This window comes from Petaurus breviceps, unplaced genomic scaffold (assembly GCF_028583685.1).
Source record: "Petaurus breviceps papuanus isolate PSGF00001 unplaced genomic scaffold, PetGlider_PUasm1.0 91023, whole genome shotgun sequence".
Taxonomy (NCBI): Eukaryota; Metazoa; Chordata; class Mammalia; order Diprotodontia; family Petauridae; genus Petaurus; species Petaurus breviceps.
Window position 1 is genome coordinate 5,393,467 of NW_027187398.1, and position 23,760 is coordinate 5,417,226.

General features: G+C 38.7%; 1 protein-coding gene and 1 pseudogene across 2 annotated transcripts in view; both read right to left on the reverse strand.

Moving 5' to 3' along the window:
• Positions 1–23,760, reverse strand: part of LOC138153746 (heat shock cognate 71 kDa protein pseudogene) — a 572,612-nt pseudogene that overhangs the window by 36,256 nt on the left and 512,596 nt on the right.
• Positions 1–23,760, reverse strand: part of DDX52 (DExD-box helicase 52) — a 31,756-nt gene that overhangs the window by 3,182 nt on the left and 4,814 nt on the right. For both annotated transcript variants that reach the window (XM_069078062.1, XM_069078063.1), the window contains exons 4-14: positions 22,127–22,312; positions 19,529–19,672; positions 18,430–18,541; positions 17,945–18,017; positions 16,565–16,768; positions 15,643–15,733; positions 5,969–6,091; positions 5,654–5,804; positions 5,386–5,461; positions 2,296–2,367; positions 1,601–1,693 (exon numbers count right to left, since the gene is read on the reverse strand). In XM_069078062.1, coding sequence (XP_068934163.1) covers positions 1,601–1,693; positions 2,296–2,367; positions 5,386–5,461; positions 5,654–5,804; positions 5,969–6,091; positions 15,643–15,733; positions 16,565–16,768; positions 17,945–18,017; positions 18,430–18,541; positions 19,529–19,672; positions 22,127–22,312 — 1,325 coding nt within the window. The remainder of the gene's footprint in view (positions 1–1,600; positions 1,694–2,295; positions 2,368–5,385; positions 5,462–5,653; positions 5,805–5,968; positions 6,092–15,642; positions 15,734–16,564; positions 16,769–17,944; positions 18,018–18,429; positions 18,542–19,528; positions 19,673–22,126; positions 22,313–23,760) is intronic.

The window sequence follows — 23,760 nt, forward strand, 5'->3', positions numbered from 1 at the left end:
TACTTGTTGTAATTTTTCTTTTCCTTCCAGGCCTAGCTCAGCTATTGCTTTCTTCATGAATCCTTCCCTATCCTTGATTTTTTTTTACCCCTTTGTTGAACTTTCCCTATATACTCATCACATTTGAATTTTTCCTGCACATGGAAGGCACTTAATGTTTACTGAATTGCCTAGTAATCTATAAAGACTCCCAGACTGAGAATCTGCTAAATTATTTTCAAAACCTCCACAACTTTTCTCCACCCTACCTAACTGACCTTATTTCCCCACTATTCCCAAATGTAAAATCTGGGGCTGGGTACTTCATTGTTCTCTGTACATGAAAACTTCATTGGAGCTTACATGTAACTGGGAAATAAAAACCTACATAATGACTTTTTTTTTTTTTTTTTGCCTTTTGGAGGGCAATTGGGGTTAAGTAACTTGCCCAAGGTTACACAGCTAGTTTTTTTTGTGTTAAGTGTCTGAGGCCGGCACCGAACTCAGGTCCTCCTGACTCCGTGGGGCTGGCACTTTACTCATTGCTCCACCTAGCTGCCCCTACATAATGACTTTTAACTCACCTGTGTCAAAGTATGCAAGTTTCTCAGTTCATGATATTCCCTCCACTCATACTTTTCCTTCTGCCCAACTAAAGCCTATCTGTCCTTAAGAGGTTAGCTATTCCAATCCCCATAGACTTCTTTTTTTGAATTTGTATTAGTGCTTATTTTTTAAAAATTGGTTTTATTTAATTGTATTAGTTTTGTATCCTCGAATTGACAATAAGCAACTTTTGGACACCTATTATGCCTTATAAATCTTTGTATTAGCTGTGGCATTTAACAAAGTACTGGGTCCACAGTAGAACTCGATAAGTACTTGTTCACTGAATGAAAGAGTATCTATCCTGTGCTGTTTCCACTAAACAAATACTGCAGGGTAATGGACAAATGTAGTATAGCCCACTGCTGGAAAAATCTTGCAACATGGAAACCATGTCTCAATTCTTTTTTTTTTTTTTAATTTTAAGCAATTGGGGTTAAGTAACTTGCTCAAGGTTACACGGCCAGTTATTTCTGGGTGTGGTGCTGAGTGTCTGAGCCCGGGATTCGATCTCCAGGTCGTCCCAACACTGGAGCCGGTACTCTTACTCGCTGAGCCACTTGGCCGCCCCTAAGCAATTGGGGTTAAGTAACTTGCTCAAGGTTACATGGCCAGGTGTTTCTGGGTGGGTGCTAAGTGTCCGAGCCCAGGATTCGATTTCCAGGTCTTCTCAACACTGGAGCCGGTGCTCTTACTGGCTGTGCTACCTGGCCGCCCCACGTCTCAATTCTAAAAGCAGGAATCTATGACTTCTGGAAAAGACTCTTGTTGACTATGCAGTAGATGAGAGGTGGTGGGGATTTTGACTGGTTGTAATGTCAAATCTCATTTTCAAAAAGAAGAAAATGAGAGCACTAGGGTACAATGACCAAAATACTCCAGGGCTCAATTCCTGGTTATCAAAGCTGCAGTCACCAGCAGTTGGAGTATATTAAACTTTTCATAGCTAAAAATAAGACTGTCATAGCTACCTGATGGATTGGTACAGTAGTTATTTCTAATCACACATACTTACTGTTTACTTTCAGTGTCTTCTAGGAAATACTTTGGGGTTGTACTAATGCTCTCTCTTTCCAATGGTTTCTTAATCATCTTCTTCTTTTGTTTGCTGAGAAATACAAAGAAGAGGAGGCAGGAATGAGATTAAGTGCACTGCAACTAAAAAAATCTGCTGATGGCTCTACCCCAAAGCAGTTTTTTCACCCACTGATTTAAACAGAAACTGTGTTTTAATTGCACAGATCACCACCCAGCATGAAGCACTAGGGGGTATCCACAAGATGTTGTAGAGTTCAATTAGTTTTAAAATGTTCTAACTTGATGAAAATAGCATTTTGTCCAACTTAATGAAATAAGCACTGTATCTGGATCCTGTCTCTTGGGGCAGCTTGCTCCCTTCTTCAAGCTTAATTAGCTAAAAATTTCCCCAAAACAATTAGGTTTATCTTAGTTGCATTTAGACAGTAAGAAAAAATAATCCCAAATGTAAAATTGCCAAGAAGGAGACTGGCAGGTTGAAAATGTGCGGTGATATTTACAAAGCTTTGAAGACAAACACTTTCACTTTAAATCAAAAATATGACAATTTTTTGAAAAAAAGATTTCACAGAATTATCAAGAGAACGAATCAGTCTATTCATCTTGTTGGAAACACAACTAGCTGCATGTGCTGCACATGATAAGAAGTCCATTTAGACAGTGGGATGTTACCTTGGAAGCTTGTGGAAACTTCTGATGTACTCTGGCACAGGACATCCTGCCTGCTGTATCACATTGGCAACACTGAAACACAAGCTGGTGGTCACAAACTGGTATCTTATGAAATCACTGTCAATATCATCAAACCCACCAAAGTACCTAATAAACTCTTGGTACAACAGCACAAGGTGCTGTACATGAACACTTATCTGATGTTTTGCTGCACTAAAGTGATATAATCATAACTACATTAACCAAGGAGGACTTGCTGAGAGGCTTGATAGTGGGACTAATAAATAGTGATCTGAGGGGAGAACTTAAGAACCAGCTGCTACTGGTACTTTAACATCTTTATCAAGCACTGAGAGAGCACAAAGGGTCCCACTCATTTGATGCAGACATTGGCCTTATCCACTAGGAGATACTGATCAAACACAATCATTGAGGCTGGGAAATGAAATTCACATGAAAGCTAGATTTTCCCTGAAACTACTACAGTACTTAAAATACAAAATTCCACTAGATCTCATAGCCTGCCTCTCCCCAAACTTTTTAAGTTCTAATCTTGTTCCATTATATCCTCCCAACGAAGATCTTATTATAACACAAAAACAGTTAAACAGAACATTGCTTTGACTATATTGTTTTTACACATTGACTATATCTGAAATATGCTTCATTTTACACCTATAGTCTACCATCTCTCTCAGGTGGGAGGCACTTGAGCTTTATGCTTCACACACCAGGTAAGTTCTCCATCAGCACAAAAGTAGTTTAGAGGCAACACAAAAGCTGAAAACATTCAAATTAAACTCAACAAATATCTATTAAGGTGCTCTGCTAGATGCTGGCATTATAAAGACAAGAACAGAATTATTTCTTAATTTCAAAGATCCTGCATTCTATTTGGGGCAGTGAGAATGTACCATAATGGTCAAATTAATAAATACAGAAGAGAATGCACTCTAACTATAGAGGAAGGTTTGTGTTAATATAGAGATGAGAGATGAAAGGCAAAAACAAAGCTTCCAGACTAAACATACTGCAAGATATTCATTATGAGGAATAGGGACTGGACTTGTGATTTCCTTGGCAAAGAAACTCCTTCAACCATTTTATAGCATTAGACTTGCCTGGGGCACTGAGAGATTAGGTGATTTATCCAGAGTCACAAAGTTAGCATTAGCAAGAGGAGGAATTTGAATGCAGGTTGTTCTAGCTCTAGGCCATCTTTCTATGCCAGGCTGCCTTTAATTATATTGAGAGAACAAAACAGAGTCTAAGAGCCTGGATTCTGAAAATGTTTCCTATATGTAAAGGCTTTACCAAAGTAAGTGCTACAAATAATATTGTGTGCTTTATTATAAATAGAGATGATGATGTAACCCACCATCAGGCTTATTGTCTACCAAATAACTGATAATTTTATTTCTCTTGTTAAACCTAAAAATAAAAGCTTGTTCTCAGCACAAAATAGGCCAACATGCTTAATATCTTAACAGCTGAAACAAAGCACAGTTTATTCTTGGCCATACATTGTACAAAGATTGCACTGTTTTTAACAGAACCCAGAATTTGGCGATTGTGAAAGAGCATTCATTCCTATAAATAAGCTTGCAAAGCTGTTAAAATGACCTGGGTTCAGTGTCCTACTTAATGTTACTGGCCTAATTGTATGATTAGACATAGATTGATCTGACCAAAATTTTTAGAACAAGCTTGTGAAAACTCCTGCAAGATAAGACTCTTTGTTGTTAAGCTAATTCTGATTACAAGGAACAGCAAAGAATTTTGTTCAGTTGCTCCCCACTGGAAAACTGAAGTTAGTTTTTCTTGTAATCCAAGCTACTGATGGTACTATCAGGCACCTCCTATGAATGGGCTTCTCATTTAAAGAGATGACCCCCCAAATTACTACGAATATGATCCTACCAAGAAATCACTAAAGGACCATAATGCAGTTAAAGCAAATTAAGAACATAAATCTTTGGCTTTTAATGAACTATGGACTACTGTACTTTGTCTAGTTATACATAATTTTCTGAAAGCAACAAAGTATCAATGAACCAGTCTTTTTCTAGGGACAGATTTGGGAATTAAGATTCAAGTTTGGGGATAGTTGCATTAGCAGTTTCACAGAGCTTTTGTGAATGGGTGCCACATAAATGCTTTGTACAAAAGTTGTCCTTTCCCTTTCTACTTTTTTTTTTTTGGCCTTTTGGAGGGCGATTGGGGTTAAGTAACTTGCCTGAGGTTACACAGCTAGTTTTTTTGTGTGGGTGTTTTAAGTGGCCAGAACTGAACTGGTCCTCCTGACTCCTGGCTAGGCAGATGCTTTACTCACTGCTCCACCTAGCCTCCCCTCTACTTCTTTTCTTTATCTAGGCCCCCTTTTTCCTCTGTTTTTCACCTGCAAGAAAAGGATGACCCTGTCTTTTTTTTTTTCTTTTATGGCTCTCTAGTATTAGTCCTGCTGTGTTAACAAAATCATAGGACTGAAAGTCAAGAGAAAAATATTTTAGTCCCATATTCAACTAGATATTATGTGACCTTGGGTAAATGGAAATCTCTGAGCCCTGTGGGGACAAATACTTATACAGCGAGGGAGCTAGATTGGGTGAATTCTAGAGTCATTTCCAGGATTCCATGACAGAAAGTTCTTTTCTAAAGGAAAAAGAGGTTTTCATTAAATATATCTGCTATTTAAAAGGGATACTACTGTAAGAAGAACTGCAGCAGATTGTAATCAAGAGCTGAAAGGGCTGCCAAATGTAATTCTAATGATTATGTACAGTTTGGAATTAGAATAGATCAGCTGCAGTGTTCCCAGGGAGTTCTGATGAACAGGATTAGAAGTAATGAACTGTCCATTCTAATATGAATATCTCCCTTGGAAGATGTTCTGCTGAATTTTCCTATTCCTTGAGTAAAATCTGGTAAATCATTCATTCTGTGGTAGGTGAACAAAATCTGGGACCTAAAAATTTCTTTGATAACAAAATAAAATGCCAAAGAAAAATTTGGCAGCGGAAACATAAAAATGTTCCCATTAGACATATTTTTAAACAAAAAAAAAATGTTGAACCATATTTCATAGTTTACCTCCGTAATAATGGCTTATCATCTTCCGTGAAGAATGTAACAGCCTTTCCTTTATGTCCTGCTCTTCCAGTTCTACCTAAAAAGTCACAGCCAAAAGGTTATGGATCAGGCTTTGCTCTAGCTCAGAAGTGTCATGATTCATGGATTTTCTAAGTCATCAAGAGGTGAACACGGTCAAAGAGAAAAGAGAGTTGGGTCAAGGTGTACTGAGAACATCATGAGAGAAAGGATCCCTTTTTGTTGAAATAAGAAAGAAAACAACACTCACCTATCCTGTGGATATAATCCACTGCACTGGCTGGAAAGTCATAGTTGATTACTAAGTTCACACCTTTAAAATCAATTCCTCTTGCTAGCAAGGCTGTGCAGATGAGGACCCAGATTTTTCCTGCTCTGAAACTATGGACTGTGTTATCTCTCTGGTTAACAAGGAAACAGATTAAATATTAGTTGTCAGCTAACCTCCAAATTACACTTAAGTAATAGAAAAAATGTACCATATTAACTTGATATAAAAAGCATCCATTTAAAAAAATCCAGTAAAGATAAATTTCAGAGTTTATATAGAATATATTTTTCTCACCTGCTGCTGAGTTCTCTCTGCATGAATTACATCCACATTAATACCTTCATAAATGAGTTCGTGGAAAAGTTCTTTAGCTCTTTCAATGGACTGAACAAAAACAAGGACAGGTGGGTGAAAACCCTGAAAGAGAAAAGGGAAAATCGGCATGTACAACAATAATTCTAATAGGTTTTACATTTCTTTTTTCAGGTGGATGGGGGCTAGAGTCACATAGTTGCTAAGTGTCTGAGACTATATTTGGGCTCGTGTGCTCCTGACTCCACAGCTACTGCCACCCGGCTGTCTCAGTTTTACATTTCTTTACAAACATGTACTCTCCATTATCAAGTGTATTCAGTTGTTTTTTTCAGTTGTGACTCTTTGTGATTCCATTTTGGGGTTTTCTTGGCAAAGACACTGCATTGGTTTACCATTTCCTTCTCCAGCTCATTTGAGAGATGAAGAAACTGAGACAAACTGGGTTAAGTGACTTGCCCAGAGTCACACAGGAAGTGTCTGAGGCCAGATGTCAATTTGGGAAGATAAGCCTTCCTGACTCCAACCCATCGGCTCTATCCCAAGTAGCTGTCCGTAATCAAGGGTATAATTTGTCAATGTTTCACAATATGAAACTACAACTACCACACACTTTTAATAATTTGTCAAATATCCTTTCACTGTCACACTTTTCCAACAAATGGCCTATGCCCACTATGCCACCATTTCTTTACCTCCCATTCTCTTCTTACAAAAACAAAACCCATCCTTTCACCTTTACAGGGTAACACAGTTGCACCACCACAAGGACGAAGCCCTAGGAGCCCAGAAATCACCTTAGACAACAAATATATTATTTCTAAGTCAAGCAGAGAAAGATTCCAGTCAAGGGCAACACATTCACAAAGCAAACTAAATTTTTTTTTCTTTTTTTTGGGGGTGGGGGGGAGAGGTAGGACAATCGGGGTTAAGTGACTTGCCCAAAGTCACACAGCTATTAAGTATTATATGTCTGAGGCCGGATTTGAACTCAGGTCCTCCTGACTCCAGGGCTGGTGCTCTATTCACCTGTGCCACCTAGCCACCCCAACTAACTTATTCATAAAACACTGTGGAGAAATATGGCAGCTTAAATACAAAATTATTGCATTAAATATAAAGCAATGGAAATGAAAATAAGTATAAAGAAGCTTGATATGAGACCCAAATGAGGTACATCCTAATAATAGCACTTATAGACAAAACAGGCAGGATGACAACAAATGAACACAAATGGAACAAATCTGTCATTATTTCTTTAAAGATTAAGTTGTATCGTTGATGAAAAAATAGCATATTTGGACACTAAAATGAGTTCATAATGTGCTGTAAGAAGTAGAAATGACACTAAAGAAGATAAAGCTGGAAAGGCTGGGTTAAACCAAGCAAACACAGAGGAAAATTTGTGTTGGAGGCAGCATGATCTTGAAATAATTTTTTAGGGAAGGGAAAGATATATAAAGAATGGAAGGAAAAATGAGATGACACCTAAAAGGTGATTACAACTCCTGACTGATATTCTATTTTCCAGTCTTTATGAGGGCCTACATATATTTCAAGAACATCCTTGATGAAAATATGATAAGGAAACAGGAAGACTTTCTCAAATGATTCCCTACAGCAGACTACATCATTATAGTAATGCAACTGACTAAAGATTCAGAGAATATAGGATCCCACTGTGTATTATATTTTAATAAGCACTTGACTTGGTAGAAGCATAAAAGCATGAAAAAGTTCTGTCAACAGTCTCTCACTCAAATGTTAAGATCATACAAGAGTCCTTGATAAATGTAACTCAGAGAAAACACCATTTCACCATAGATTGGTTACTGCCAAATGAGGCATGAAACAGGGAAATGAACACCCACTAAAGGTGTTTTACCATTCCCACAGAGGATATATTACAAGCCTCAAACAGAGGAGGGGTTCCCTGTAGATAGTGAGGTCTTTCTAGACTCCTTTTTTGCAGATGGTATTATGGTAACTATGTTAAGTCCCAGAATATTATAGTTTCCCAAACGACCGTTCAAGTGCCCAAGGTCATAAAGCTAGTAGAGGTAGGATTTGAAATCAGGTCTTCCAAATTCCAGCCTTCTATTCACTATTTATTTTTTGAGTTTCTTTTTCTTAGTTTACATCATTCATTTCCACAAGATTTTGAGTTACAAACTTTTTCTGCATTTTTCCGCTACCCACCACCCCAAAACAGCAATCCCACTGAATATAACCTCCCCCAATCTGCTCTCTCCCATATCTTCCCCCATCCCCCCCTCTGACTTTCCAGTAGGGCACGGTGGATCTCTATGCCCCAGTGCCTGTATATCTTATTTCCCAGTTACATGTGAAATAATAAAAATAGTAATATATTTTTAAACATTTGATTTTAAAACTTTGAATTCCAGATCCTTTCCCCTCTTCGTCACCCACCCTTACTGGGAAGATAAGCAATTCAATATAGGTTGTACATGTGTAGCTATGCAAAACATTTCCATAATGGATATATTGTGAAAGACTGACTATATTTCCCTCCATCCTATCCCACCCCCACTTGTTCTATTCTCTACTTTGATCCTGTCCCTTTTCAAAAGTGGGTGCTTCCAACTTCCCTCCCCCCTCAGCCTGCCCTCCCTTCCATCATCCCCCCTCTCATCCCCTTCCTCCTTACTCTCCTGTAGGATGAGATACCCTATTTAGTGTGTATGTAATTCCCTCCCTAAGCCAAATTCAATGAGAATAAAGTTGACTCATTCTCTTTTGCCTTCCTGTTCTTCCCCTCCGTTGTAACAGTTTTGTCTTGCCTCTTTTATATGAGATAATTTACCCCATTCTGTCTCTCCCCATCTCCTCTCATTACATTCCTCTCTCACCTCTCGATTTCACCTTTTAAGTATCATCCCTTCCTATTCAATTGGTCCTGTGCCCTCTATATATACCTGTACACATATACACACACACTGACATATGTATTCATATGCCCATATACCCTCCTATATAGGCATATATATGTATGTATATATATATATATATATATATATATATATTTCTATTCCCTTCAACTATTCGCATACTGAGAAAAGTTTTCTAAGTTACAATGATTGTTTTTCCATGTAGGAATGTAAATAGTTCAACTTTGATTTCTTTTCCCTGTTTACCTTCTGATGCTTCTCTTTTTTTTTTTGTAAACTCAAAAAGACTCACCTTTTATTTTTTAAGTTAGCAAGACTTTGCACTATTAAATTTATTTTAACTGGACAAGCATGTAATAAGGTACTAATACTATGCTAGTCACTGAAGATACAAAGAGAATAATAAATACAACTCCTACCAGTGAGAAGCTTACATCTATTTGATGATCTAACAGATGATCCGATATAAATAAATATAAATCTTTTTTTTTTCTAAATGCTTTATTAACTTCTGGTTTACATCATTCATTTCTGCCAGACTTTGAGTTACAAATTTTCTTCCCGTTTTTCCCCTACCCACCGCCCCAAAATAGCAGTCCCACAGGATATCCCCTCTTCCAATCTGCTCACTCCCATATTTTCTCCCATACCCCTTTCAACTTTTCCAGTGGATCTCTATGCCCCAGTGCCTGTATATCTCATTTCCCAATTACATGTAAAATAGTATTAAGAATAGTATATATACATATTTGAGTATTTGATTTTAAAACTTTGAATTCCAGATTTATTCCTTTCCTCCCTTGTCACCCACCCTTACTGGGAAGATAAGCAGTTCAGTATAGGTTGTACATGTGTGGCTAATGCAAAACAATAACATAGCATATACTGTAAAAGACTGACTATATTTCCCTCCCTTCTATCCCACCTGCCACTTGTTTTATTCTCTACTTTGATCCCATCCCTTTTCAAAAGTGGGTGCTTCCAACTTCCCTCCCCCGCTGCCCTCCCTTCTATCATCCCCCCTCTCATCCCCTTCCCCCCCTACTCTCCTGGAGGGTGATACCCATTTAGTGTGTATTTCATTTCCTCCTCAAGCCAAATTCAATGGGAATAAGGTTGACCCATTCCCTTTTGCCTTCCTATTCTTCCCCTCCATTGTAACCATTTTCCCTTGCCTCTTCTATATGAGATAGTTTACCCCACTCTGTCTCTCCCCATCTCCTCTCGTTATATTCCTCTCACCTCTTAATTTCATCTTTTAAGTATCATCCCTTCCTGTTAAATTGGTCCTGTGCCCTCTATCTATGTATACCTGTAAACATATATACACACATTCACATATGTATTCATATGCCCATATACCCTCATATATAGACACACACACACACACATATATATATGTATTTCTATTCCCTTCAACTACTGAGAAAAGTTTCATAAGTTACAATTATTGTTTTTCCATGTAGGAATGTTAATAGTTCAACTTTGATAAGTTCCTTATGATTTCTTTTCCCTGTTTACCTTCTCATGCTTCTTGTATCTGAATGTCAAATTTTCAACTCAACTCTGGTTTTTTCAGCAAGAATTCTTGAAAGTCCTCTATTCCACTGAATGACCATATTTTCCCCTGAAACATGATACTCAGTTTTGCTGGGTAGGTGACTCTTGGTTTTAATCCCAGCTCCTTTGACCTCTGGAATATCATATTCCAAGCCCTTTGATCCCTCAGTGTAGAAGCTGCCAGATCCTGGGTTATCCTGATTGTGTTTCCACAATATTGAAACTGTTTCTTCCTGGCTGCTTGTAATATTCTCTCCTTAATCTGGGAATTCCTGAACCTGGCTACAATATTCCTAGGAGTTTTCTTTTTGGGAACTTTTTCAGGAGGTGATCGGTGCATTCTTTCACCCTCTATTTTGCCCTCTGGTTCTAAAACATCAGGGCAGTTTTCTTTGAGAACTTCCTGGAGGATGATTTCTAGGTTCTTACTTTGATCATGGCTTTCAGGTAGTCCAATAATTTTTAAATTATCTCTCCTAGATCTATTTTCAAGGTCAGTGATTTTTCCCATGAGATATTTCACATTGCCTTCTATTCTTGCATTTGTTTGGATCTGTTTAACAACATCTTGATTTCTCATAGAGTCATTAGCTTCCATTTGCTCCAATCTAATTCTGAAGCAATGATTCTCCTCATTGAGCTTTTGAGATTCTTTTTCCATCTGGCAAATTTGGCTTTTTAAGGCATTCTTCCCTTCATTGCCTTTTTGAGCCTCTTTTGCCATTTGAGTTAGTCTATTTTTTAAGGTGTTATTTTCCCCAGTCAGGCTGTTGACTCTCATTTCGTAATTTTCTTGCATTGTTCTCATTTCTCTTCCCAATTTTTCCTCTACTTCTCTTATATGGTTTTCAAAATCCTTTTAAAGCTCCTCTATGGCCTGTAATCAGCTCATATTTTTCTTGGAAGCTTTTGGTGCAGGAGTTCTGACTTTGTTGTCTTCCTCCTGTTCCATGCTTTGATTCTTTTTGTCCCCAAAATAGGAGTCTAATGATGGTTTGCTCTGCTTTCCTTGTTTGCTCATGTTGCTACTTAATTACTTGACTTTTAAGCTTTTTGCCACAGTAGAACTCTGCTTCCAGAGAGGAGAGCTTTGTTCCAAATCAGTGGGGTTTTCTCAGCTGCTGGAGCTATTAGTTGGCTGCCTTCTCTGAATCCTCTACACACTCTGGCAAACTGGTCACATACCCCAGGACCTCCACCCTAGACCACAATCCAGATCCAAGCAGGTTAAAGCAAGAGCGATTACACTTCAGACTGGTTGCTTAGTCCTCCTACAATCTGCAGGCCAGGAGCTCTGAAGCATCCATGAGGTGGTGGCTGCAAGGCCACCACAGCCACGCCTCAGCCACTTCTCGCCCCAGGGGCAAAAGGCGGACCACAGTCCCAAACTCCCTATTCCCACAAAATCTACACTGACCTCTCACTTTGTCTTTGGCATCTATGGGTTGATAATTCTGGAAACTGCCATAGCTGCAGGCTGGTTGGGCCACCGCCCTGAGGCTCATGTGGGGCTGGGCTCAGCTCCCAGAGTACTGTGCTGGCCCCTTCCTGCCGGCCTGCCAGGCTGCCTTCAGCGGGAGGTTAGCTTCTTTCTGTCATTTTGTGGGTTGTGAAGTCCTGTTTCTACTCCACCCCCCTATTCTATATCTATTTATATATAAATCTATAACATGCTGCCTCGTGTTCATATATCTGGTATGAGTACTACCAACAGTCAGTTACAGTTGGTCCCAGAACTCCCAAGTGTTAGGGGGTAGGCTGGGAAATTATGCAATTGTGAGTGACCCTATGGTCAATGGGACAACACATGGCATTAGCAAGTGTGCTGCAGCACATTTTTAAAGATGACCTATTATCATGCTAAGATGCTATAATGAATGGCATATAAAGGTTTAAGGGAGAAAATCTAGGAAATGTATTTAAATGTAAATAAAATGGGCAAAAATCACACAAAATTAAAAGGTTCATCTTTTAATCTTTTACAAGCTATCATCTGTACAGAGGGAGGGAATATTCATTATGAAGAGCTCAATCACTGAAATATTCAAGGGTTGTATGGTTTGTAAAATACTTTTCTCACAACAACCCTATTAGGTAGAAGTACAAGTATCATCTATATGATAGAGAAAAGAAAACTGAGCAACTGTTACTTGTCTGTGACTCCAGAGCTACTAAGTGTCTAAGGTGAGATTTAAAACCATGCTTTCTGACTCCCAAGTCTAGCATGCTATCCAGCAGACTACAAAGCTTCTTGTAAACCTATAAAATTGGTTTTTGTCCCTCAAATAAATTCAGTAAACGCTGCACTTAAATTGTACTCACCTTCAGTATTTATTGTCTTTAAGGTTTCAGTGGCATCTGATACTTCTGTCCATCCATTCCTTCAAACGATATTTCCCCTGGGTTCTATAAAAATTCACTTCCTAGGTTTTCCTCTTGCTTTCTGTTTACTCTTTTCCATCTATTTACTGGCTGCTGCTTCTTCCTCTTTCAATGCCCTACCTGGAGGAATTGGGCAAGGTCTAATTCTAGACAGCCTGTGTTCATCTCTTTTTACATGCTTTCCCCCAATGAACTGATCCTCTCTCATAGTTTCAAATATCCCTTCCATGTTATTGATTCTCAGATATGTATCTCTAGGCCTATCTTCTCATTCTCACCCATGCTCGAATCCCTTATCTTCAACTGATGATAGGACCTCTCCATTTGAACAGCTAACTAAAGCTTCAAACCTGATGATTTAAATTGAACTCACTGCCTTCCTCTTGTCAAAATCAGCCCTTCTCCCAATTTCTGTCACTGAACCCAATCATTCTCTGGGCTACCTATATTTGAAATCTATCAGTCATCTTTGACTCTTCCCTCTCTATCCATTAAGTTAGCAAGACACAGGTCTTATTATTTCTTAATAATAATAGCTAACATCGATGTTGTGCTTGCTATGTGCCAAAAGTATTTTGCAAACCATATAACCCTTGAGTATTTCAGTGATTGAGCTCATCAGTATGAATATACCCTCCCTCTGTACAGATTATAGCCTATCTACACCTTCTCATTTTGTATGATTTTTGCCCATTTTCTTACATAGATCTCCAGTGAATCCAACCAAGTGCTGGAAGCTGTCCTTTTGCATTTAGGAGGTGCCAGTAGAGCACTCAAGCTGTCCATCTTTTTAACTTGGTCATATTATGTGATTATATCTCCTTTATTTATATTTAAATCCTTTTTTAAGGATTTCCTCCCTTACTATGGGTTAAGTGCTTTACAATTATTATCTCAGTTGATTCTCATAACTATGGGAGGTAAGTGCTATGTATCACCCCCTTTTTGCAGAAGAGGAAGCTGAGGCAAAGAGAGGTTTAAGTTACTTGCCCAGGGTCATTTAGCTAGTAAGTGTCTCAAATATCTGATCTGATTCACTCCATTTCACTTGGCCAATCAGTTATCATATCTTATAAATTTTTCCTGAGAATGTGTCTTTCATCCAACTAATGTCACTTCTGGTGTCTTAACCCTAATCCACATGTCTGAAATATAATAGCTTCTAAATTATCTCTCTCCTTCCCAATCTATCCTGCTTGCTACTGCCAAACTCATCTTTTATAAAACTTGCTTTCATCATATCATTCCTCTGCTCAAAAATCTTTAATGATCTCCTATTTAAATAAAATTCTGTCCATAACTGTTATCATATATAAAGCCCTGGCACGCAAGACTCTCCATCCTTCTTCAGCCTTATTCTCTTACTACTGAATAAATGAAACAAGTATTTGTTAAGCATTTACCATGAGCAATACGTTATGCTAAGTTTTCTGCTCTGCCAGATGAGTCTCTCCTTTATCTTCTGAGGACATTTTTTTTCATTACCATCTCTTTACAAATACTATTTTCACAGTGCTTGGCACTGTGCCTGGCATATACTAGGCACTTAATGTTTATTCCCTTTCCTTCCCCCTTAGGTAGCTTCCAAATGGAAAAGCTTTCTCCTCTCTTCTGTCCATTCTTTCAAGAAACAGATAACTTCAACAATCACTGCAGTCCACAATGACTTCCTCCCACCTTCTTTGAACTCCATGACAGTTCTTGTTTACATCATTCTTTTGGACATGTAGCTGTCCTGCACTGTTACTTAACTGTTGAATGCACATCTTGTCTTAGCTAAAAGCTAAGACCTTGGAAGGCAGGTGCTATCTTATCTTTTCTTTGCACCCCCTTCACTGCTGAGTATGCAGTAATCATTACCTGTTGAATGAGTAGTTTAAGAAGCACTGGACTAGATGTTCCCTAAAGTCTCTTTCAGCTATAAATCTGTGACTCTATGATTCTTTTGTTTGGGGCACTTCAAGCCCTAAATGTGTTCGCCCTCAATTCAGATGGTAGTGAAATAACCACTGTGAATTTTGATTAGCACCTTCTGTCTTTGTTGTGTATTTGTAACCATCATAATCTATTTTGTTCTGTCCTACTGTTTTTTTTTTTAAAGCAATCAGGGTTAAGTAACTTGCTCAAGGTTACACGGCCAGTTATTTCTGGGTGTGGTGCTGAGTGTCTGAGCCTGGATTCGATCCCCAGGTCATCCCGACATGGGAGCCGGTACTCTTACTCACTGAGCCACCTGGCTGCCCCTCTGTCCTACTGTTTACTCTCTTTTTCTCAAGTGGGCCTAAGTTATAATCAACATATCTTATTGAATGGAAATGGAAAGATCTGCTCAGTGGTATACACCCCTGACAAAGACTTGGGTTCCTCTATATAAAAGGTGAAGGAAAACTGATCATGAGGCAAAATGTCACACCAGACTAAGAGTTAGCCAGGAGCCCTGGACTCCAGGCTCTACTGTGATGCTTATTAGCACCAAAACTCTAAGCTTCACTTTCCTCTTCAATAAAATTGACAACACTTGTATACATTACACGCCTTACAGAGTAGTTGGGAAGACAAATGAGATAAAGGCCAAAGTGATTTCAAAATGCAAAGTTATATAAACATACAAAATCATTACTTTTGTTACCATCACTTTCTGAACTACCAACCTCTCCCTGGAGGCCAAGTTAGGTTCAAAGGGCTTCTACCAACACAACTCTGGATTATGGAAAAGGAAATGACCAAAAAATGATTATGCTTCTCTCCCTAGCGTCCATGGCTTGGTGACTCTAACCCAGGTTCAGCAAGAGGCTCCAGAAATACCTTTTTAATAAGGTCTCTCATGGCTAGAAGTTTGCCTGTCTCTGATCCAACAAACAGGAGTTCTTGTTCCACAGTTTCTGCCGCAGAATTCCTAAAAACAGAAATTGTCTCTGAGGGAAGATATCATGGTCTGAAAGAACTCAAAATTTTACTAAACAACTATTTGATGCAAAGTAGCTTCTAATGGCTACACATCTCCCCCCTGCCCATTCATGTGATATTAGTGATATATTAATATTATGAGACACAGTATAAAATCAATTCAAATGAAATTTTTTTTTTTAAGCAATCGGGGTTAAGTAACTTGCTCAAGGTTACACGGCCAGTTATTTCTGGGTGTGGTGCTGAGTGTCTGAGCCCAGGATTCGATCTCCAGGTCGTCCCAACACTGGAGCCGGTGCTCTTACTCGCTGAGCCACCTGGCCACCCCTAAGCAATTGGGGTTAAGTAACTTGCTCAAGGTTACATGGCCAGGTGTTTCTGGGTGGGTGCTAAGTGTCTGAGCCCGGGATTCGATCTCCAGGTTGTTCTGACACTGGAGCCGGTGCTCTTACTCGCTGTGCTACCTGGCCGCCCCTCAAATGAAATTTAAAAGGGGAAAATGGAGACAAGTAGATCACTGGCAGATGAGCTTCTGATATTGTGGCCCTCATAGTCTTAAGTTAGCCATCAAGAAACTAAATTGGCAATAAGGAACCACATTTTCGTAGCCTATATGATGGGGCCACAGAAGTGGAAAAACACACAAAGAGATGAATACTATACAATATACAAAACCAGCTAATATTTTAAAAAATGTATCTCTCTCTAGAGAGGGATATCTTAGAATTCTTAATTCACTTTAGGCCAAGAAACATCGCTCCAATGTGCAAAAAATGGATTGATCTATTAAAAACAGAAAATGTGGCAACAGGGGAATTACCTTGCTCCAACGCAAATAGAAATAACACTGTCCAGGTTGAGTTTACACCACTGCTCCACATCATGTGCAAAAGTTGCACTGAACATAGCTCTCCTGACCTTGTGAGATGTGCATGCCAGGAAAATGAAAGCCAGCTGGTCTCTGAAACCAGTCTTTCCGTCTTCAAACAATTTGTCAGATTCATCTACCACCAACCATTCCACACTACGAAATGATAAAACAGAATTCTTGGTTAGTGAACTAAGAGATAAAGTCACTTAATCTCAGTTTTTTCCTCTGTAAAATGGGGTTCTTAGACTAGAATCAGGGCTTCTTAAAGTTTTTCTACTCTTGACCCACAGTTTAAGAAGCCCTGGACTAGATGACCTCTAAGGTCTTTTTTAGCTATAAATCTGTGATCCTTTGATTCTTTTGCTTGGTGCACTTCAGAAATTTCTGAAATAACCACTGAATTTTGATCATTACCCTTAAGTCTTTGTAACCATCATAATGCTATTTTATTCTGTCCTGCTGTCTACTCCTTTCCCCAAATGGGACTGAGTTATGATTAATTAACATATTATCTTGTCTTCTTTAATAACGGAACAAGTACTTGCACCTGCTACTGTGAGAACAAAGTAGATCTGAGGAAAAATCTGAGTCCAAGAGTTGTAGCTAGAAGAGACCTTAGCAGTCATCTAGTCCAAGACCTCCATTTTACAAAGAAGGAAACTAAGATTAAGTGACTTTGCCTAAGGACACAAAGACAGTAAGTGACAGAACCAGGATTCAAAGGAGTATTTTTTGCCTCCAAACCCAGCTTTCTGCTGCACTACACTGTCCCCAAATCAACAGAGTACTATTTCATCATGCAGGGAGGATGTGCGACTTAGGGGAAAGAACAAGAGATGTGGAGTCAGAGGACCTGGTTTTAAGTTGCAGTCCTGCTACTTCTTGTGACCTTGGTCAAGGCCCTTCCCTTCTCTGGGCCTCAGTTTCTTCCTCATAAAATGAGGCAGGTTGTACTTGATGATCTTTAAGGTCCGTTCCAGCTCTAACTTTAAGATCCTTTGAAAAGCAAACCAGAGCCTTTCCTACCTTACAGACATCTGCTAGGAAGAGGACAAATCCATGTGGGGAGAAATATGGGGGCAAGTGAACTCAACTTGAGAATCAGTGGCCTCTCCTGTGACCAGTTAGTTGAGAAGTATTTGGTAATGGGCTTGATGAGATACATTATCCTTCATAATAATAACATAATTAAAAATGATAAAAAAAATTAGCACTTTCAGAAAGGGAATAGACAGAAAATTTCAGGAATACCTGAGGATTGAAAATGACCATTTGAAGGAAACATACAAAACACCAAAAAGGACTCATTAACACACTCTGTACACATACTTTTTTAGCTCTATTCCTGGAGGATCTTGTTTCAACAAATAAATTAGTCGATTTGGAGTAGTCACAAGAATATCTATAGGAAAAGCAAACAGAAACAAATAGAATCCAACCTCAGATTAAGAAATTTAATCACCTTTAATTTTCATGAGGATCTTGGGGGAAAAAAAAAATCAAACAATGAAAAATTAACAGGCCAACAGCCACCAAGTTCCTGTTCCCTAGTGGATCTCTACCCATACTGGCTACATTTTAGCACACATATACTATCATGATGCCTTAGATCCTATAGCAAGAACACCCAGATGTGGCTGAGACTAGAATCCAGGTCTTTATGCTTAGGCCAGTGCTGTCTTGTAGGCGTCTTCTGTAAACACAACTCGATTGTGTATGTAGGACCTCATTTACTGTTGTCTAGCATGATAAGCTCTTAAAAGAAACGAGTAAAAATCCCTTTCCTATTGCACACCCCCAAATAAATTTCTTACCAAATTTCTTAGCTGATTTGGGCCCAAACTTCTTGGCTGCCACAGCTGCCTTGTGTATCATATGTATTCTGAATCCTGTGCCCTCAGAAATTCTTACTAACTCCCGATGAGTCTGAAATAGACAAAGGCAGCACTAAGGCACTACAACAGACAATTATCTGCCCCACCAAAAAAGGCCCATCAATCATATTCTTGTGAACCCCTTGGACAAAACCCTAATTAAACCTACAGACTAGTCAGGAATTTTAGCATTTGGTAATTCCAAAGTCCATTAGGGAAGGGCATTTCTTCCAGAACAGAAAGCTATCTCCAAGGAATTAAAGACACAGTACAAGACAAATTCTCTGCAAACATCTGCAAGGTACTGTGCAATTTCTAGACTGGAGCAATTTCAGCAGATGCTTCACTTCAAGATCAAAAATAGATGGGTTCCAGTGTGGCTAGGTGGCGCAGTGAATACAGCACCAGCCCTGGAGTCAGGAGGACCTGGGATCATATCTGGCCTAAGACATTTGACACACACACAAAAACTAGCCGTGTGACTTTGGGCAAGTCACTTAACCCCAATTGCCCTATCCTCCCCACTCTAAAAAGTAAAAAAAAGAAAAAGAAAAGATGGGTTCCCTATACAATCCTACTTTTTCAAAATGAAGCAAAAGTTTCACTTTTGGGTGGAAATTTAAAGGTGATTTAAACATCAGGGTAGCCCTTCATCTCAGAGAATCTTAAAAGCATTTCATAAATAACCAGACCAAAAAAAAAAATTATCTTTTAGGAAGAATTACATGGAGAGTAAAAAATTGCTTTCATGCACTGTGAGTTACTCATATAGAACAGGACGCCATTAAAAGAACAGAGAACACTAAGTTTTGCAGGAACAATGGAGCAAACGCTATAACTTGCTTGCGTGCCTTTGGGTAATTATGTCCCTTCCTCTCTCTGGGCTTTAGTTTTCTTCTTTGTAGAATGAGGAAGTTGGATGTGATGACAATATATGTGGGATAATCAAACACTCTGCCCTCATAAGTTTTCTATTTCCCCAAAGTAAGACCACTAAGAGAGTGGTCAAAGACATGGTCTTCTAGGAAGAAAGTCTTACCTGACTGGCAAGTTCTCGTGTGGGTGAGATGATCAGTGCTCTGAAACCTTTATTTGTGGGTTGTTTCAGCTGCATTAAAATAGGAATGCTAAAAGCCAGGGTCTTTCCAGATCCAGTAGGAGCAGAAGCCAGCAGTTCACGACCCTAAAGACAAAAAATACACTGAATACTATGAAAGCCAGAAAAAGATTTGCTAATTTTTTTATCTTTAAGGACCATTTTCCTTGGTCTGAAGAGATCCCTTTATTACTGAGTTCACAGAACTTCACTGGTGGTGGTCATAGTAATATTAACGATAATAGCAGCTAGCATTTATATAGAACCTACTATATGCTTGGTACTATCCTAAGAGCTTCATAAATACTATCTAATTATGATCATCACAACAGCCCTAGGAAATAGGTGCTATTATTACCTCCAATTTTACAGCTGTAGAAACTGAGGCAAACACAGGTAGGTGACTTGTCCAAGGTCACACAACTAGTATGTGGAGATAGGAGTTAAAAGTCAGGTTTTCCTGATTTAAGGCCTAGCATTCTATCCATGTGCCACACCTACTTCTGTACCTCTGGCTGTTTGCTATTTCTCTTTGTACTTATACACTAATTCTGTGCTATAATTATCTATGTGTATGCTAAATTGAAGCTCCTTGATTTCAGGGCTACATCTTATCCATCTCTGAATTCCTCTCATTGACTATCAGTTTCTTTATAAGTACGCATTCAATAAATGTCTGTTGGATTGAGTGAAAGGTGACTTTCAGATTCTAGTCAAATGTCAACAATCACCACAGAAAATAAGACTAAAATTGTAGGTAACACTTCCAATCACAAGTTTTTTGAAATGTTTTATACTGAACTGTAACATCTCTTCTCCAACCTTGTATCCTCTCATACTGTGTGCTTCATCTTGGCTCCACTAGATTTTTATGAAAATCCGTATTTTCACTTTTTGGCTTAAGGTTATTTCTTTCTTTCTTTTTTTTTAAAAAGCAATTGGGGTTAAGTAACTTGCTCAAGGTTACTTGGCCAATTATTTCTGAATGTGGTGCTAAGTATCTGAGCCCCCATTCGATCCCAGCTCATCTGGACTCTGGGGCCGGTGCTCTTACTCACTGTGCTACCTGGCCACCCCCTTAAGGTTATTTCTGTTCCCTCAAAAGATAATTTATGTTTGGTTAAGTAACAAGTGAGTAGTTTCTAGCAAAACATCACTGCTAAAGCCAACTTTTGCTAATGGGTAAGAATGAGAGGAGAGATAATTGAAATAAATATAAGCTATAAATCTCAATTTGCCCTTTGAATTAAATTTCCTGTGCCAAACCTTTTACTATAACAAAGTAGCAGAACTGACCAATGATTTCTGTCTTTACTCACCAGCTGGTGGAAAATTTAATACATAAAGGGATACGCAAAAATTAGGAGGCAAAAGGAAAAGAAAAAAGGGCCTGGGTCTTGAGTCTGATTAATTCAGAAATAGTAACATGATTCTCATAAAGTCCTTGTAAATTTTAATACTTTTAGTAATTTGAGTTGTAAATAGAACAGAAACAATCTTTAAGTAGAATTTTAAAAACATTTCTTGAGACAACTACATGACATAATTATACAGAAATAATCTCTAACAAACTACTCATTTGATCCTCACAACATCTCTGCATTTTTTTTTAAAGCAATCACGGATAAGTAACTTGCTCAAGGTTACACAGCCAGTTATTTCTGGGTGTGGTGCTAAGTGTTGGAGCCTGGATTCGATCCCCAGGTCATCCCAACACTGGAGCCGGTGCTCTTACTCGCTGAGCCACCTGGCCTGCCCCTACATCTCTCCATTTTATCGGATGAGGAAACTAAGGTATTTGAGGTAAAGTAACTTGCCCAGGGTCACACTGCTATTAAGTCCAAGGCAGGATTTAAATTTGAGTCTTTCTGATTCCAGACCCAACACTTACTAGGTCACCTAGTTGTCTGATTCCATGAAAGCAAAAATAGTTACTGTGGACTTTAAGGAAAAACATGTTCTATGGCTAAATCCACAGTAGCCATGAGAATAAAATTAGCTTTTGTTGTTGTTATTAGTTATTCATTACTAAAAATTTACACTATAGTAAGCTTTCGTTTTCTTTTAAGATTTAAAAAATTTTTTTTTAATTTAAAAAATTTTTTTGGAGGGGAAAGGTAGGGCAATTGGGGTTAAGTGACTTGCCCAAGGTCACATGACTAGTTTTTTGTGTTAAGTGTCTGAGGCAGGATTTGAATTTAGGTCCTCCTGACTCTGGGGCTGGTGCTCTATTCACCGAGCCACCTAGCCGCCCCAAAAAGCTTTAGTTTTTAATAATTAAACAATCAAGAGATCAGAACCTATATCATAATATACTTTATGATGAACGCATGCTCTTGCAATGTTTTCTGAGAGAATGGACACAATGAGATCCAAAGTAAGACAAGCAAAAAAATTTACTACTAGAGATAGAGATTCTATCTAGAGATAGGTACTAGAGATTCCAAGAACAAGAAATGAAAAGTTTAAGATTCCCAATTCTGAGCACAGTTCCACTTAGCCTGAGTTGTACTGTCATTAAGCCCAGATAAGCAGACTCACATGAAGCATGACAGGAATTGCTTGCATTTGGATTGGCGTGGGGCTCTGGAAACCTGCATCTAAGATGTTCTGGAGTAATTGAGAGTGGATCTTATATTCCTGGTCAAGTTGTTGAAATGAAGCAATAGGTTCTGGAAGATCGGTTCCTTGGATATGAATTTTGTGTTTATTTCTGAAACGGTTTATCTGCAAAATGAAGCCAATATGAACATCAGCCAAAGATATTTTTAGGAGTAAAACACCTGGAGTGATACATACTATGATCAAATTGCCAGTACTGAAACTCAGAGCACGTTACAAGTGAGAAGATCTAAGGTGCTACAGCATATATTTGTTAAACCCTTTAAGGAAAGTAGGGAAGAAATGCATCTTAAGACCCTCTCAGAAGCCAAAGATCACCAGAGAGTGGCCAGTACTTGTCCATTTCTTCCTTATATTTAACCTTTTATTTCCTACTTTACCACTTCAAAATGTAAACTCTTGGATGAAAAATTTAGAGTACCAATCAATCAATAAAACTTTAGTAAATACTAAATATATACTAGCTGCTGTGATTGACATTAGGTGGTGATACAAATACAAAACTAACAGTCCCTGCGCTCAAAAAGCTTTCACTCTACTAGCGGGATATATAACATGCTCACAGATAACTTGTTGAAGGATCGATACGCAATCATGATCTGATGGAGAAGTGACACCTCTTGAGGAATATGGCATCTGAGCTGAGGCTGGAAAGGAGCTAGCAGTTTCAAGGCAGAGACAAGGTGTATCATAGGCATGGGGGACAGAATGGAAAGGCACATATGTGGATGACAGAATGTCATGTATGGGAAACGGCAAATAAGTAGCTTTACATGGAGCACTACAGACTGTAGGGGTAATGTATAATCAGTCAAAAAAAACAGGGCAGAGCTAGATTATGAAGAGATTTAAATGTCAAATAGAGGATTTTTGTGTTTTATCCTCAAAACAATGAGCCAATACAGTTTTTTGAGCAGGAGTGGGGATGTCAGACCTATGATTTAGGAACATCGATTTGGCAGGTAGGTGAAAGATGCATTTTTAAAGGAAGCTACCACACACAGAAGAACAATTAGGAAACTACTGTCAAAGTACAGGTGAAAGATAATGAGGACCTGAATCACTCTGGTTGTGATGTGAAGAGCTGTATGTATTACAAATGAAGACACAGACACACAATAGTTTGTGACTGACCAGTTATGGGAGAAGGAAGAGAGTGAAAAGTTGAGTTTAACTCCTAGATTTTGAATCTGAGTGGCTCAAAGAATAATAGTACTCTTGACAGAAACAGGGAAATCAGGAGGAGGGATGGGCATAGGGAGAAAAATAATGAATTCTTTTTGGGACAATGTTGAGATGGAGATGATTGTGAGACACTGAGATGGAGATGTAAAGTGGACAGCTGGATGTGTGGGATTGGAGCACAGAAAATTATTGGATATGTGTATTTGGGAGCAGTCGCACCGAAATTATGGCTGAATTCATGAGGTCTGATGAAATCACTTAAAGAGATCAAAAAAAGGAGAGGGCCCAAGGCATAGATAGCTCTGGGTGCATCCATATAAGGATGATGAACTTGCAAAGAAGACTAACAGGTAGAATGAACAGTGTCA